At 39.2% G+C, this 18,443-nt stretch overlaps 1 protein-coding gene across 7 annotated transcripts in view; it reads right to left on the reverse strand.

Annotated features, from left to right (window-relative positions):
- GNAS (GNAS complex locus) overlaps positions 1-18,443 on the reverse strand; it is a 255,492-nt gene that overhangs the window by 4,300 nt on the left and 232,749 nt on the right. For all 7 annotated transcript variants that reach the window (XM_037877186.2, XM_037877182.2, XM_037877184.2 and 4 more), the window contains 6 exons: positions 12,594-12,648; positions 6,218-6,291; positions 3,859-3,917; positions 2,689-2,809; positions 2,045-2,175; positions 1,048-1,115 (listed from right to left, as the gene is read on the reverse strand). In XM_037877186.2, coding sequence (XP_037733114.1) covers positions 1,048-1,115; positions 2,045-2,175; positions 2,689-2,809; positions 3,859-3,917; positions 6,218-6,291; positions 12,594-12,648 — 508 coding nt within the window. The remainder of the gene's footprint in view (positions 1-1,047; positions 1,116-2,044; positions 2,176-2,688; positions 2,810-3,858; positions 3,918-6,217; positions 6,292-12,593; positions 12,649-18,443) is intronic.

Here is an 18,443-nt window from a genome sequence, read left to right on the forward strand (position 1 = left end):
CGAAGCCCAAGGGCTTCAGCTCTGGGCAGGGGGCCTGTAACCTGAGCTCCACTGCCCAGGGCTGAAGCCCTCAGGTTTCGGCCCCGGACTGCAGCAAGTTTAAGTCAGCCCTGGCAACCCCATTAAAATGGGGTCGCACCCCACTTTGGGGTCCTGACCCACAGTTTGAGAACTGCTGTTCTAAGATGAAATCTGGAGCCCACTGAAGTCAGTGGCAAAACTCCCATTGACTTCAGTGGGATCAGGTTTTCACCCCAAGGATTTAACTTGAGGGGAACAGGGTTGCTTGCGGAAAAATTGAGTATTTGGGAACTTGGGAACTGAACTGTAGCACAGAGATAAGAGAACTTCACTGATTCACATTAATGGGGAAATTTATGTGCAGGTGGGAGGGAACTGGCCCACACAACTCCCATAGTGAACTTCCCCCTCCAGAGCGCTGAATTTTGCCTGCGTGTGAATCTTCAGCCCCTCTTCACAAACTACACACAGCCTCTCAGTATTTCTTTTGGCTCTGGTATAGATGAGTCCCAATTTTTATTGCAATGCTCAGTATCCCTAATAATTATGACACCCAATTCAGGTACTTATTGTACAAATACTTAAACAATTGTTACTACAACTAATCAGCTGGCTAATGAGATGATGGGAATGATACAGGGGAATATTAATATTCAGCAGATAATATATTGATTTGAACCACAACTTCCTTTAGAAGTGACGTAGTGGATGAAATCTTGGCTCCCATTGAAATCAATGCGAGTTTTGCTACTGAGGTCAGTGGGGTTAGGGATTCACCCATTATCTCCCATTTGAGAATTACAGATTCTCCACAATTATTCTAATCATTTAACTGTATATCTTGTTAAACAAACATATGAAAAGTAGCTAAAAAACCCAACACCTTTTAACCCTCTAGCTTGGGTACATTACCTAGCACCCAGGTTAAGTATAAGCCACTGTAAGGGCAGGCAAACAGTTCTGCAATATTAAAACACAGTTAAGTGTATGATAGAAAAACATACGTAGAAAAAAGAAAATACTTACAAGAAACTCATCTCTAATAAAATACTTGGCCCTTGTAACTCTGGGATCCTCACCAGGCTCTGGTGTTGCTAGTTAATAATAAATAATAATAATAATAATAATAATAATAATACAATAAGCATTTGTTAAAGTAGGTGTTTCACAGTAACGATTCTGAAAATCATAACTTACCCACTGACTATCAACTTTATGAACTAGTCTGTGTTTTCTGCTCAGTTGCAATAGAAACAATTTTCTTAACATAAAATATTATAGTTCTAGTCTCTAATATGGTATCTAAAACAACAAGACTCCAGGAAAGCAAGAAAACATGATGGTGCCCATAATGTCAGAATTTAAGGAAATATTAGTGCAAATACGAGCTTCGGTTAGAAACTTACAGGTAACCTGCATAACCATATGACCCCTAATGCCATTGACTGGGTTGAGCTGAACTACTCTGGTTGCAGATAAAGGAAGGCTGATGGGCATTAAAGTATATTTATTTGATAAGTAACCACATAATATGAGATGGAAACTTCCTTAGAGAGTCTTTTTTTTTTTTTTTTTAAGGCTCATTACTGACCCCACTTAGTTATTCTAACTTCTTGCTACCTACCACACCTGGGATAAGGGACAAAATGAACCTTCAGTGCTCTCACACACAGCAAGGGTGTTCCCATGGAATCTTGCACCTCAAAGGACACTGCTGCACCCCACCACTGCACTGAGGCGGCAGTGGAGTCCAGCAATAAAGTGTGTAATAAAACACTAGCATGCTGAGATGCCTCTGTGTATGTCCAACAGATAATGTCCTCTACTGGGACTGAAGAAACATTTAAATTACAATTTGTCCGAAAGGTACTGAACATTTTTTCAACGCTGGAAATTTGCTTGCTTTAAAGTTTATCTGAAACTTCCAATAAATGTTATGTACACAATTAACATATACTATAGTCCAAGGAAGTGGTACTTTGATGATACTGGTTTATTAAAAAGATGAGAACAATGCTCTTACCATCCTCTGGTGTAGTGTAGCGAGCAAATTCTGGAAAGTAGTCTTCAATTTTAGATTTCCCTGCCAAAACTTTCTCTGCTAGCAAATCCTGTTTATTCAGGAAAAGAATTACTGAAATGGTCCGTAGCCACCTAAAGAAAATTGAAGCCAAATATTGTTAGAATGTATGGCTGAGCTTAAACACCAATAACAAAAAACATAATGCACTACACTTTAGAGAAGTGGTTTTCAATCTGTGGTCTGCAGACCTCTGCAGGTCCACAGACTATGTCTAAGATTTCCAAAGGGGTCCACACCTCAATTTGAAATATTTTAGGGATCTGCGAATGAAAAAAGGTTGAAAACCACTGCTTTAGAGAATATATTCATATTCTGTACTATCACAGTTTTTCTTAAGCTTATTTTATTTTTTTCCAGTTTTATGACTTCCATTTTTCCAATACTGTGTAGTTTTCTTCCTTTAGATTTTAATACTGTATGTTAGTATTCCATATAGCAAGTTTACAGTGGAGATCAAAGATAATGATTGAATGGGCCATGTCAGAAATAGAAATGGTGCACTTTGTACCAAAGATTAACTTTATCAATATAACACAGTGTTACTAATGCATGTGAAATTAATGATAAAACTTCAATTCATGGACCTGTTGTTCCAGATACTCTTGAAGAGGTTTAGTGCTTCTTGAAGCCGATTGGTCTGATTGTCCTCTCGTATAACCATGTTGTAGCTACTGCTGGCCACCACAAATATGATAGCAGTCACATCTAAATCAAGAAACACGCAGTAGTTAACATCAAGATCCCGAAAATTTTTGACTAGATTTAGCTTTACAAAATTATGTGAATAAAAGAAATGCTTCACACGCAACTGATATACAGACACCTGGGGGAGAGGGGGAGGGAATGCAGCAGCTGTACAAAACTCACGCACATTAGGTTCAGGACACAGAGGACTATGGACAATTTAAACTACAGGGGGAATTTACGAAAGACTAGATTACTCAAAATGAATTTTGGCCAGGACACAAAAAAAGTGTTAACAGTCCAGCTCTTGAGAAAAGTGCGAAGGACTTTTAAGTGCCATTCTAGAGGAAGGAGCTTACCAAGGAGCTTTCCCCAGCAAGGTGGTTAGCGTTTTCCTTGTCAATTTAGACAGGGCCTAACACATTCTATACAATTATTTTAAAAGCTGTCCTACAGAAATACATGGGTGCCTAAGAAAGTGCAACAATTTCAAAACTCAGTGGAAAACTTTATGAGCAGTGCCACTCCAGACCTCAATTTTACAACTTATCCAAAAGACAAAACCTCCAAAGGGCTCCCTAGCGCCATACTGAGGCAATGGTTCACTGTTAACTTGGAAGAGTGGCATCTCCTGGGTCAGCAACATAGCTTCTCTTACACACAATAATGTGTGCATTCTAATTTGATCATCCGTATTTATGCTATACCTCTCCAGAAGACATGTAGCCCTTCACTTGTTAAGACAGAACAGACAGAGTTTGGAAATTCGCGGGCAAATCACAAAAAGGAGAACGAATTAAATGACAGCAGGAAGTTTGGATAAACTATTCTAATTTACCCAGCTTGCTTTCCTTCCCACCCAAATTTTCACTCAAGACATTCAGAACAGTTACAGTAGATTACATGATGATACAAATTCCAGTCAATCTGTCTGTTCAAAGAGACACCTTATGATTTCAGACAACTGAAGAGGACAGGAGTTAAATATCATGTGCTGTTATTTACATTAAAATATTGCAATGAACTTTTATTTTTTAAATTTTATAAAAAAAATAAATCCCAAATCTTACCATTGAAACATTGGATCCATTTTCGGCGTTCATCTCGCTGCCCTCCAACATCAAACATGCTAAAGAGGAAAAAATCTTAGTCACTTACTGTACAAAAACACCGCTGCTCTCCTGACTCGGACATACAGTATTTAAAGTAAGGGTAAATGCTGTATGTGAATAGAGCATGTAAACAACCTCAGGACTCCCCATTTTTTAGAACCTAATGAGACAAAGGACTGCCAGAATCTGCAGGTAGGAGTAACAGCCTATTTGTCAGTGCAAAGAGGTTTTCACCCCAGAAAGTAATGTAGTACTTTTAGGGCTACATGAAAAGTTAGTGTGCGGCAAGCTGGGGTGTAAATCTACGGAACACAAGACAACTGCACATGAACTGTTGTCCGTGTGGATGGACTCTCTACGGCGCACTAAAAGTACTACAGTTCTATTTGAAATAGCAGTATGTCACAGCACACTATCAAACTTTTAATACGTGGTAGCAGGATCACACAGTGACTTAGTGAGCTATACATTCATACCTGGCTTGCCGCCCACCAAGTTTTCATGTAGACAAGCCCATTCCTTCTTTTGCATTAAAAAGACAAGAAAAGCTAGAATTGCTGAAGCATATCATAGGGTTCTTATTTGTCCTCACTGATCAAAGAGACATTTAATAAAACTACTACAATGAGAGGTTTCCTGACACAGATACTGTAGATCTAGGTTCAACAATATCAGACTGATATTTATGAGTCAGCATTTTTGGGTCAAGGCCATCAAACAACCGTTAAGCACCAGCTCCTTATAAACTGGAAAAGGGCGGAAAGTGTGCACCTTCTGTTACTCTGATACACACACGGATTTTGGACAGCTTTGTCAGTACACTGATTTTAAACTTTTGTTATATATGGAACACGACAGACCTGGAAGAAAAGGAGGCATAGAAGCAGTTCAAAGAAAAGTTTCTCTCTGTTCTTTTATATTTAGATAAAACTGGTTGACAGACACTCTCCAAGAGATAATATGAAAGGCAACAGGAAGGAGAGGAAAAGGAAACTACAGGAAACCAGAACAGAATTAAAAAGGCAAGCAGAGTACAGACCAACTCCAGAGTTTAAATTAGAGATTAGGTCATAAAATGAAGAGATTCGGGAAAAAGAATCCAGGTAACAGCGCAGAGAGTACAACAAGGCCTGCGGCAGTGAGTCTCAGAGCCTGGGTCAGGTGACTTGCGCTTGCAGGGAGGCTTGAGCTGTGGAGCCACAAACAGCGGTGTACATGTTTGGGCTTGGGTTGGAGCCCAGGCTCTGAAACCCGGTGAGGGTCAGGGTCCCAGGGCCCGGGCTCCATTTTAAGCCCATACATCTACACTGCAATTTTATGGCCCCGCAACCTGAGCCCCACGGCCCGAGCCAACTGATACAGGCCAGCCACTGGCGTTTTATTGCAGTGTAGACAGACTCTTAGTGCTGAAGCAAATAACAAGATCCCAGAGTACAATTTTAGGTCCCAATCTTAAAAGTGAGATATGTTTAGGCAGGTGCCATAGCCTACACCAAGTGCCACTGAAATCAGGAGGGCTCCACTCAGATGCAGTGGCCCACCTGTACAGATTGGGCCTAAGTGACTACTTTCAAAAATTGTGCTCTGTGGGACAAATTATATGCGGTTTCCACTGAGAACAACGAGAGTTGCAGACTCTTACCAGAGGGCAGAATTGGTCCAATAAAATGGTTTTTGTATACATCTTCTTTTAAACGTGTGTGTGTGTACATATCTTCTTTTAACTCTACTGCTGAGCAATTAAAAAAATAACTAGACATGGCCCCATTATTTTAATATTATCTATAAAAGTGCATTTTCTGCTTCTTCTTCTGGCTTTGCATTATCAGAGAAGTTGATACAAATGCACAAAACAGATATTTTGGTAGGATAAAATGCTATATACACATTTGTTGCTAAACAAAACAGTATCCATTTTAAAGTCAGCTGCATTAAAACCGAAGAAAAGATGTTTGCCATTTAAAAAAAGCAGAAGCAGCAGGAAAGTTATTTTCAGGCTTATAGAAAGACAGAGTAAAGGAGAATCAAGTTATCAAAAAGCTTTATCAAAACTTGTGAAAAAAACCCACCAGTTCTTTGGCATTAAATCAAAAGCAGAAAGAGGTCGGCCAATTCCCATGGTGTTTTTAAAACTTAAAATGGAAAGCTCCTAGACAGAAGTATCTGAAAATAATTGCTTTCCGTTAAGTGTTAAATTCAGCAATACGAATGCTGTCTCCAGCATATAAACTGGCCTAAAATGGCATTTTCTCCTCTTTGCCTAATCACTTTTGCCAGGTGTCATTCTTTGGAATACTAAATGAAGAAGGATACTTACTGAAAGTTTACTTTGTCCACCTGAAACTTGGTTTCAAAAATTCCTGATGTCAAAACTCTGCATCTCAGCAGGTCCTAGAGAACAAGAGAAAAAGTCATTTATTCAAAGCAGTGATTTGATTATTCTTCAAACCTACAAATTTGAAAAGAAAATATAATAATTTGCTGAGTGCTGCTCTTGTACTCAGTGCTGTAGAGAAACGGAGCGTATGTGAAGTTGGGTGAAGTTGAGAATCAAAGACCCCCATCCTAAAAATTTGTACACATGCCTAACAAGCATTTGCACAATCAGGATCCGAGTGCCAAATCCTGAGAAGCAACGAACATTTGCAAAATGGCAAATGCAGGTGCTGAGCACTTCTGAGGATGTGGCCTTCAGATCTACTAAATCTTACAAGAATCCACTGAAGGTCTGACATTCAGGTGATGAGCCACAACTTCCACTGCTTTACAGAGGGGCAGTGAATGCTCAGCACCACCTTTAAAAATCAGACTATAAACTTCTGAGCATAAGACAACAAAATTAAACATGCAGGCGAATAGTGGATGGCTTTGTCACACAGGAGTGCAAAATAACCTACATTTCTGTTTCCCCACATGAGACACACCATGCCCTATAGTGAGGGATTAAGACTGAGAGGCTACATGGAACTGGCTCACCTTGAGAAAAGTAGATGCTTAACACACTGATATATGGATAATAAAATGTTAAGCTTTTCAAAATAGATAACTGAGCTCACACTGCTATTTGCTTATCCTGTAGCTTGGTGAAGCATAGTTAGGGACAACAGATGCCACACAGCAACTGTCATCCCAAACATCACATTTTTGTTCAAAAAAGGAGCAACAATCTACCAAATAACCAAAATTATTATGGCTTCATACATTCAGGAATGTATCAGGCTGACATTCTCCAATGGCTACCCCCCGCCTCCCACTGGAGTTCCTTTTAAGTCGAACATGGCTCTTCCCATAGGGTTTCTTTCTCCAGAGAACCCAGACTTGCCCCAGGGGAGCAGTATTTAAAACCAAACTGTAAAGTCTAATATTAAAGCTCAAAGCAAACACAAGAGGCTTCTTCCTCCTGAGGTTCCCGATTCTCCCCAGAGACTTGAGGGTTAAAGGAGATGTAAGCAGGCAGAGCTCTCCCAATCACTGGGAGATACTTCCAGCTCCTGCCTTCATCCGCTGTCTCTCCTGTTATCAGAGAAAAATGTGCTTATTTTCTGCTTCCCTTCCCAGTGTGTCATGCTGGGGAGGCCTAGACACCCCAACACCCCCTGACACTACACTTCCTAGAAATGCTTTTGGCTGAGGGGTTGGGAGCCATGAACTTGCCCACACTTCCAGGCCTGTTCCCAAGCCCTAAACAGACTGCAGCCTGGATTCTCTCCCAAACCCAGTGTTGCTAAGTCTTGCAAGAGGAGGGTTAGAAGGAGCTTCCAGACACTGGGCGGCAATAACCTTAATGAAGTGGCACTTTGGGAAGAAGGGGAGAAATCTTCCATAATACCTGGCTACTAGGGGAAAGCATGAGGCTCATGTTATTATTGGTAAGAACTAGGAACTCAAATGATGGAATGTTATGTGAAACAGATTTTTAAAAATGTGATCATATTAGGGTTTTCCTATAGAGACACAAAACAATCAGATCCCCAGAGCTGCCAACAAGTGAGACAGCCATAAAGTCGGAAAGTTGTGATATTGGCCTACATAATTAACAAAAGCCACCAGAGATGTTTTGTATGGATTGGAAAGCACGTAGACAGCCTAAAGCAGAGGTTCTCAAACTGTGGTCCGAGCTCCATTCAGGTGACCTGCGGATAGTTCCTTCTAAGCAATGCACCTGGGTGGCCGCCCACGAAAGAATGAAGGGCTGCCTACCTAATTAGTGGAGCCGCACAGGCGTGACTCCACTAATTAGGTGCCTGGACCCTGGAGAAGATGCACATGTAAGGTGAGGCGGTGGCCTTGGGGGGAATAGAGGGTAGGTGTGGCAGTGGGGTGAGGTGGGGGAAATAGGAGGTGGGGGGGGGGGAAGTGGGGTGAGAAGAAGGGGTAGGGGGAATTTAGGATGTGAAGGGCTGCGGCAGCCAGAGAAAGAGGAGACTTGCTCCAGTTCTAGGGCTGCGGCTGCAGGTGAGAGAACCCCCTCTTTCCCAGCCCAGCTCGGTGGCTGCCATGGTGGGGGAGAGACTACTGATATTAAAATATGAGTTGTGTGCTTTTATTTTGTAGAAAAAAATCATGTTAATTAGGTTTTTTTATATAGCACTTTTATCCAAAGAGCTTTACAATAGTTAGCTAACGGTACAAACAACATTTGGAAAGATCATTAAGTGGTCCACCAAGACCCTCAGCAATTTTCAAGTGGTCCGCGAAAAAATAAGTTTGAGAACCACTGGCCTAAAGGGTAATTAACATAGATTTATATCAAACAGATATAGATAGAACATGACCTTTCAAGATTTAATTTATTTGAAGCCTATCAGGAAACATAATTTTGAATCTGACTGAAGGTTTTTAAAATCCAGGACTTAAACTACCATGGTTACTAATCTTGGTATTACTGAGACTGTACTGGGCACTGTTACAAATGGATCTTACATTTGGACCATACAGATAAGACCACAAGAATGGAGTAGAATATTAAAGAATTGATGAGTGCATTAAAAGCCACTCCCTTATTGCACTGATCTTATATTAAAAGAATCATAAGTTAGTCACTGTTTAAGCTTAAAGAGTCACACAACTATACAAAATCCAAAGGTTAGACAATACTGTTAAATAGTTAAACAAAATGGCTGCATTTTACAGACACTTCTTTAAGAGCAAATTGTTGCAAACTTGCTAGTTTTCTTGAACACTTATTATATCTGATATATGTATGCTGAAATATTCTAACTAGATTCATTTGTTAGGAATAATTTTTTAAAAAAATTATCCGATAATTAACAAATGAAATATGAAAAAACTAGAAGCTGTCAGGCTCTAGAATCAGTGCAAGTTTCAAAACACAAGTGGCCATCTTCAAAATGTCTGAAGAGAAGCACTACTCCACATGGGCATTCTCCCGCACATATATGAAGCTCCACTGAAGTGGTCAGTGGTCCCAAACAAGCACACAATTAATAATTATACACAAAGCTCCTGCCATCACTGGCCTCCAATATAAAATTGAAACATTACATTTATGATTTAATATCTGCAGGCTAATCTCTTTGCAATTCAAAAAGAAACTTTTCAGGTAATCTGTGTTTATTTTTTAATACAGATAATTGATCCCAATTTTTTTTAAAAAAAAGAATAAATAGTTTTTAAGAAACTCAGCTTTTAGAAGGATAAATGAGTAAATTGACCCCCAAGTAATCTCAAGAGCAAAAGATGCAAATTGGTCTCTCCTCATCACTGTTGCTTGAAACAGTTCTGGGAAAACTACGCTGCAGCTGTGCTTTTGTAAGGTGCACACTGGGCTGTAGCTGCTCTTTGTCGCTGGGAGAGAGCTCTCCAGGCGACTAAAGGAAACAACCTCCAGTGAGGGGCAGTAGCTTTGTTGGCGGGAGAGCGTCCCCCCACCGACTAAACGCTGTCCACACTGGTGCTTTTCGTTGTTAAAACTTTTGTTCTTCTGGGAGGTGTTTTTTCACATGGCCTAACATTTTTGGCTACTGTTCTGCAGAAACTCATGTGCACGCTTTATGGGACTACTCATGTGCACAAAGTCAAGTGCATGTGCATTGTGTCTTGGGATTGGTGGTTTGGTCCTCAAACAAAAGCTCAAATTATTTGCAAACTAAACAAAAGCTACAATCCCTATAGTGACAGAAATAAAATGTTGTTGTTGTAGCTGTGTTGATCCCAGGATATTCGAGAGACAAGGTGGGTGAGGAAATATCTTTTACTGGACCAACTTCTGTTGGCAAAAGAGAGAAGCTTTCGAGCTACACAGAGCTCTTCAGATCTTGTATTTTTCATAAACACAACTGGTCTGATAAAAGATATTACCTCACCCACTTTGTCTTAAAAATAAAGCACACTGACAAAGCTGCTGTATACAAAGCTCTTTTCCAGTAACTCTGGAAAGACTATTAGAAGAACCCTGAAGGGACTTTAGACTATTAGAGGAAATTAGATGAAAGGGTGATTTTAGAAGGGACAAAGAAAATCAGAGTTGTAAGTGGGTAAAAGTCAGTCTGCACTTCTAATCCTTCCTGAAAACAGGGGTTAGATAACACTGAGCATGAATTAAATTTCAGATCATCATCAACTATTGGAAAACTTACAAATCAGAAATGACTACACTTATTTTATGACCATTCTATCTGGTAACTTGAGAAACGGTTCTCTCATAAAGAGGAGGGTCTCCACCTGAAGAGGAAGCAATCTGTCAGAACGCTCTTTTTTCTCTTTGTGGTAATTAAAAACTGACTTTTCTACTTCTTCAAACTTCTTGAACCCTGATCCTGCCTTAAGATCTACAATGGAAGATCCCTATGGCCCACATGGAGTCCCCTGGAACTCTGCACAGGTACAGGAAGTCTGCTTGCATGGATCCAGTCACAGGATCGCATTCTTAATTTATGATGAGCTGGCCAGTTCACATAAAGAACCATATTTTGTTCGATATGAGTTAAAGGGATTGCAACAGATTCTAAAGAAACAATCAAAGGCTATTTTGATGTAGGGAAATGTTTAGAAGTATCAAGTACTGTTAGAGAAGCCACAGTAATAGAAAGTTCTACCAAATCCTAACAAAACATGTCCTACTACAGCCTCTGGTCTACTGGAATTGGATTCTTTTCAAGGGGAGGTTTCAGAGTAACAGCCGTGTTAGTCTGTATTCGCAAAAAGAAAAGGAGTACTTGTGGCACCTTAGAGACTAACCAATTTATTTGAGCATAAGCTTTCGTGAGCTACAGCTCACTTCATCGGATGAAGTGCTCAAACAAATTGGTTAGTCTCTAAGGTGCCACCAGTACTCCTTTTCTTTTTTCAAGGGGAGGGTGTTGATTCTAATCTATCCATAGTAGCCTGACCTTTAAAATTCGTTCAGTTGTTTGACTGTTTTAGTAGAATGTGAAAGCTTTGTTGTTCTGCTGTCTAGATATCTATTCACTCGGCCACACATATGATAAGTCTTGTGAGCAATTTTTGGCCCCAATGCTGCAGTCGGATCCATGAGGGTAGATCTCTGAGTGCTTGCAGAGCACTGGAGCTGTGGACAGGACAGGCACAAGAGCTCACTTATGTGGATCAGGGCTTGGATATGGACTTGAGTGTTTTAAAATGGATGTTGTTGTTGAACAGCATGTTAATAAATAAAATCAAGGACTGCCACATATTTTGCTTATATAAAGTACAGTCCAGCTATGTACCAAAAACTGACAACAGCTGGCTTTATCCAGGCTCCTGTGCATTATGGAGTAGTAACTGGTCCACAGTTTGTTATAATTAGGTTTCCCTAGCCCAATTAGTTTTATATTTGCATACTCTACCATAATGTTAATTTAAATCTTAAAAACTGAAGTACTAGCTGTACTTTAAGCATACTTTTTTTTGGGTAACTAATGAAGTGATTCTGCATGAAAGTGGGATATTATGAAAATAGGATAACTTCACTTTGATTGGGCAGAACATGCTTGGAGTTTAGCTTCTGCTAGCTCTGGATGCACTGATCCCAAGCCAGTGTCATTTGCAAAGGAAGTTTTGCCAGTGCTATTGACACTTGCCTTTAATTACAAAACACTGAGTCAGACTACATTTTCACTACAACAATATTGTCCTGTAGAAAATGCTGTTTTAAACTGATAGACTATTGATTGGTAGGCTATTCTGCCATTCAGTTTAATAAAAGGCAGTCCTCTGATTTTACAGGTAACATGTATGAAAAGGGCTGGAAAGCTAATCTTTAATTGTCAGCAATGTGGCCCCCTGCCTTATGTAGAGAGCTAGTTTGCAGTGGGAGCCAGGAGGACTGAGAAAGCATAAACCAAATTTAAGTTAAGAAGGAATATCTATGGCAGTTATTCAGCTGGCGGAGTTGACTTTATGAAGCTCGAATTCCAATGGTTACAAGGGAAGGCTTTTACTACTGCAGAAGTTTGACCTTTACTTTAACCTGGGCAGTTTTTCTCGTTACAGTTCTTTGCTCCTGATACACTTGAGCTGAGATCAAAGCATATAAATGTAAACTTTATTTTCAATGCAATGTTAAACATCATACAACATAGGTTGGCATCTATCATGGAGACTGCAGCTGCCAATTCAACAAAAGGAAGCTAAAATATATATTGTGAAATTCAAAGCTTAGTTATTCTTGGCAATGGGAAATAGATAGTGGTTGGGTTATAGAATTACTTAATACAAATTTTACTCACCTGGTCAGATGGTGTATATTCATTTTGTTTGACTATGTCAATCTTGTCTAGAAAACTGGGAAAAAAATTCATTGTCAAATAAATTTGTGATCTGTATCTAAAGTTTAAGTACAACTTTTGAGTACGCTTCACCTAAAAGATAGGCTATCAGGCATTTGGGTCGTCCCCACCCCCGTCTTACATTTCATACATACAAAAAATGCTGAGGTGATGTAAATTATTTAACATACATATGGCACTGTGTCTGCAAGAGCAATATAAAAAGAACTGCATTGGCTACCGCTAACCAGCAGAGGGCCAGGAACACAAATTTAATCAACTGTTCTGATAATCTCATTACAGTTTTCACTAAAACAGTTTCATTGTTAAGAAACACACATGTAGTTTTATTTTTACAAACCATGTGGACAAATATCAATATCTAAACATTAACATAACTTGTGCTATGATACTCTGCTATTCCAAACATTAGAACATTAGGCAAAATATTTCTTTCATTGCATTTAGTTATTACAAAAATAAGACATGAACACTGTTTTGAAATCAAACTTTACTACTTTATTTCAAAAGAATGGGTGAAATCCCTGCACCAATTATGTCGCTAATGAAGTTCAGAGTAAGGTAGGACTGATCTGTCCTTTGATTGTTTGCAGAAGTGCTTCTAGTTTACTTACCAGGTTAGGCAATGGAAGATTAATTAGCCATAACAAGATATGTATTACTCAAATTGATTAATACAACTAAAGAAGATATCAAGGCTAACGTGGTCTTTAAAATACCTTTAGCAGTAATCATTCCCTCCTGATTTCCTTTCATTTTAACTGGAAGGAAAAATCCCAGGATGCCGCTTTATTAATTACTTGTTTCACAGCAGTTGCAAAATACTCACACATTTATCAAGAAAATGCCTTAATATATATGCTTTATACCCCACTAGTACAAAGACAAACAATGGATGAAGAGAACAGGCTCTCGTGTACATTGACACCAATGCAACTCAACTATATGAAAGTTCTTCCCTCTCAGCCCACCTTTCATAGATTCTCAATATTTCTGCCTACAGCAATATCTAGATTTTATACTACAAACTTATCCATATCACACCTGTCATACCAAGTAGGTATCCAAGCGACACAGCACTTTTAAAGTCTCCATATTCATATTACCGAGAGGCCTGAAAATACCTCTGCAGTTAGCTTTTTTGGTAATTTACTACAATCTAGAAGCACCGTATTTTTGAAAGATGCCACATTGAAATTCCTTCTGACCAAACTCCTCTGTCCATAGAACAGCAATAGCACAAGTAGTGGAAATACAAGTTTTCCCCTCCTGTTCCTACAGACTCTTTGAACAATGCATTTCAACCCTCACCTGGCTGACCTTTTCTAGGGTCAAGAAAGCATCTCAGTCTCCATGCATATTTATTCACTGGTCACTCTGCTAAGACTACAAATAGGGGCAATTAGCACCAACTCGACCACAGGCTTTGTGAAGTAGACGTTGTGCACTGGGAACTGGACAAAAATGATCAATTCCTTCCACAGGCCAGTGAAGAGTCACCAGCAATGAATTTTGGTCACTACGTACCCATATCAGACTTTTATACATTTCCAGGTTTGCAAGTTTAAAAACATTTGGCTATATCTTAGGAAGCAGTAGTAGCATTATTTAAAAAAATTTACACCTAAAAAACAGCTCCTATTGACAATGTTTTCACAGCGATACTGCTGAAGACTGAGGTAGAGCTAAAGGCATGAAAACAGAGCAGTATAGGGAAACTTGCATTGCCACTGCTCATACTGGATTTGTTCTCAAATCTTCCAGGGTATTAATCAAATAGTATGTGATGTTTAAAGTAAAAAACAAACACCATTTTGAAAAAATTAAAAATCAGGGTGTTCAGGGTAAGACTATCTATGGATTCAGACTAGACAAACGGTTCAACAGGTAATAAAGGCATTCTGCTTTTAAAACTGCAGTCTCAGGAACATGTGGTGACAATGTATATTTCATAAGCAGGAGAATATTTGATGCAGGAATTCTTGCTATGTTATGAACGCTGTTATATTAATCACCTATGCGACTCTGAAACATCCCAGTCTTTCCACACAATATATATCTCAGTGTAACATTTTACAACAGGCTTCCACAAACTCTCTTTTTCACTTTCATAAGAACGCAAGGGGTTTTGGAAACTCTGACAATTAGAAAACAACGAGAGATTTCTAAAACCTGGAACTGAAAGTACAAACCTCTTACTGTTGTTTATGCAGACTATTTTTAGACCTATGATTTCCTTGAAAAACACCAGCCACATAGGAGAAGCAGTAATGTACGGGAGATGAATTCCAACGGCTACATCCATGCCAGGTAAAATAAGTTTGAATGTAATAAATATTTCTTTCCCCACAAAAATAAATTGCAGCATTCAATGAAGTTTGATATTCAAAACAATTCTACTTTAGAGGAAAGTATGTAATTATGTGACAGTTACCAAAAAGCCTACAATCATCCTTCCAGCAGCATTTTTGGAGAAAGAGAGCAATGTAAGTGTTAAATACAGAGCTCTCCTTTCCGTGCATATTCCACTTCATGAAAAGTGTTTGAGAGACCTCAATTCCCAAAACACACACAAGAAAATCATACTGATTCATAGATGTATGATACATATTTGTAGGGACACCTCTTGAACTGACTGAAGCTGCCTATCTGCAAAATTAAGGTGATATTTGCAATGAGAAAAAGACAAAAAGAAAACCAAAACGGCAGTGGAAAAGCTATCATCTCTCCTGTTGTAACTAAAGTGAGGGTGTATTGGGGGTGGGGTGGGGGGGTGGAAGTGAAGAGACCTCAGGAAAGCTCATAGTACAATACCTGGAGAATACCCAGTTACTACAAATCAAGACTGTTTTCTTTCTGAGTATGCAATTTATCCAGTAAAATAGATTATGCCCAATGGGAGTGGAACACTTACAACTTTGGCTTCATTTTAACATGCAAAATCAGTGAGTAATTAAAAATACATACAAATTTATCGTAATCACTATTTTTCTTTCTGAAGTTCCTTTCATGATCTGTCCAAAATGTGAAGTTTTGAGTGAGGACATTTCAGTGCCAGTCTGCATTCACTACTAGGGTAGACAGGTACAATTCCACTGATTCCAGAGGAGATGTGCCCATTTATGCCAGCAGAGAATTTAGCTCTGAAAATGTATGTAAACAGATTTCATCTATGGGACTTCAGGCTGGAGACAGAAAATGAAGGGATGACACACATCTTCCAATTTACTGGAGAACATAATCTGCTGTGGAAGAGAAGTTGGAAAGTAATTTGTTATGGGCTCTGGGATGTTTAGAGGGACAGAGAAAGGTAGCTGTGATGAAATAAACAGCAAAACAGTTGCTGTGTTTCAGAAACAAAGGAGCCAAAATCCATCAAGCTAGATCTTGTATCAATAACAATTTCTGCTTCAAACTACAAAAACGAACACTGACATAAAAAACCAACCCCCCAAAACTACACTGCCTTTTTCCATGCTGCTTTCGTTGAGACTAGAGGAAGAAGTTATTTTCCAGCAAGCAACCCTGCCATTCAGTCAGCGTCATTCCCACTTCTCACTGGGGGCCCGAACCTGCCTTGGACCAAGTTGCAGGACCGGTCCTTGCTCTGCAAAATGTTATCTCTTTGGCACAAAATATTCTCTCTTTATCTACACTATTAAAAAAAGTGCTAAGAAGCAGGGTGGGAGGTGTTAAATGATTTTAGTTAATTTGCAGCTAGCAAAACAAACCAACTGATTTCAACAGAAGCAGGAGCAGAGCTCTAGTACGGCATCAGACTTCTGTCTTGGATATTGAAATTCATTGTATTAAAACTTAAAGGTAAACTAAGATGATCTGAAACAAAACCAGGATTTTTCCTCAGACCTCCTCACCTAAGGGAAGGGAAAGGACACACAAAATGTAGGCGATATAAGCCATTGTGAACCATCAAATTCCCTTCCACTTTTTAGGAACTGCATTTATTAAACAAATCAGACAGAAAGCTGGCACAAAGGTTCCTTTTTTGCCCTTCTTGCCATAGCGTAGGGGGACACAGTAAGTGACTGAATCATTCACTCCAAAGACTGTTCCAAATTTTAATAAACCTGCCATTCCCCAAGCAAGATAAGATTTCCAGATAAAAGGATCTACTTATTTCCATTCTCTCTTCAGCAGTTCTGGAGTTTAAGAATTATCTGTTCAGAAATCTTTTCTGCTACTACTGTGTGTTCACATTTGGGGGTCTAGTTTAGCAAATGAAAATGGAGAGCTATTAGCATAACATTACCAAGGCTCCAGTCCCAATGAGGGAAGTTCCCCTTATTTTCCCCTTCAGAAAGATTTGTAACTTGAAATTTTAGTCTTTGAAATCTGATGAGGTGGTTGACAGACAAGCAAAAAATCTAAATCTCAGTCTAAAAGAGGCTTTTGTTCTAATCAAGGAGAATATAGCAAAGGTCTCCTTCAACAGATCACACATCTATTTTCAGAGAGGCAAGTTTTATTCCTATCAGATACTATTTTTTGTAAAACCATCACCTGAGTTTACAAGCAAAATGAAACCAACAGTGACTTTTCTTCCTAGACCCCCTTCTCTGACACATTAACACCCCACAAGGTACCACTGCACATGATATATTTCAAAATATTTCAGGCTGAATTTTAAACAAAAACATTTATTTGAAACCTGTTTCTTAGTAGTATTAGCACTTCTGAGTTTTAAAGCTCCTTCCATCTGAGACTCTCAAAGAACTTTACAGATACCAAATCAGGCTCACAATGCCTGCCTCCCCACCCCAAGGGAAATATCAGTCACCCTGTTTTAAAGATGGGGAAATCAAGACACTAAGTAAAAGAGCTGCCCAAGGTCATACATCAAGCCAACAAGAACAGATTCCAGGTCTCCTCTCAGTCTTGTGCGTTTATTACTACATTATTATCTGAACTAATCACAGTCCTATTTGTCGTGGTTAGGGGCACCTCCGAGGGAGCAGTCACAGTTCAGTTTCTGTTTCTGAAAATGAAACCATTAGTTGTTTACTGATTTTACCAATGAAGGGCCTGATTCAGCAGACATTACCTATGCAAACTTCCATCAAAATCAATGACAGTTTTGCCTCATCAAGCACAGCAAAATTAGGTTCTATTGTCATTTAAGAGAGAGAAAATAAACTGTAAATTAAGGGCAACACTAATATTATTTGTAAGTAACCCGTGCCTTTCTTGCTCCAGAAAGATCATCACCTTTACCTTACTTTGAATTTTCTGCCTTTTGTCTCTTTACCATAATTTTAATGTTATTTAAGTGTAGCTTTTTAAAAAGCAAAAGATCTAAATATCTGAGAATTGAAATTCTTTTCTCAAAGACTTTGTCTATTCTGCAGCTATGGAGTTCCAAGTTACTGTATAATTATATAATATTTTCCTTAAAGGGACATTAAGGCTGAGAAGTCCAAAATTTTATGTACTGTATCTTGAAAGTAGATTCCCCTTCCCCTTTCCCCCTCTCCAAACACATCCAGAAGAGTTTCCCAACCCTTGAAAAACAAGGACTGCAACACTGCTAAAACCCCAGCTTCTCACCAGGTCAATATGCTGACAACAAATCCAGGGCACCAGGTTTATTTGCAGCCGCGAGCATGCACACGTCGGCTGTCCCTCCGTTTTGCCTATCCTTTCTACTCTTGGGAGCAAGCAGGATTTTGAAAAATACAAGAATTCTACTCTTTAAATTGGTGGAAGAGGTTTCCTGCATATTTCTAGTACCATACCTACTAAGAGAAACAGAGAAGGCAGGGACAGTAGAGG

This window comes from Chelonia mydas, chromosome 13 (assembly GCF_015237465.2).
Source record: "Chelonia mydas isolate rCheMyd1 chromosome 13, rCheMyd1.pri.v2, whole genome shotgun sequence".
In the NCBI taxonomy this organism is placed as follows: domain Eukaryota; kingdom Metazoa; phylum Chordata; order Testudines; family Cheloniidae; genus Chelonia; species Chelonia mydas.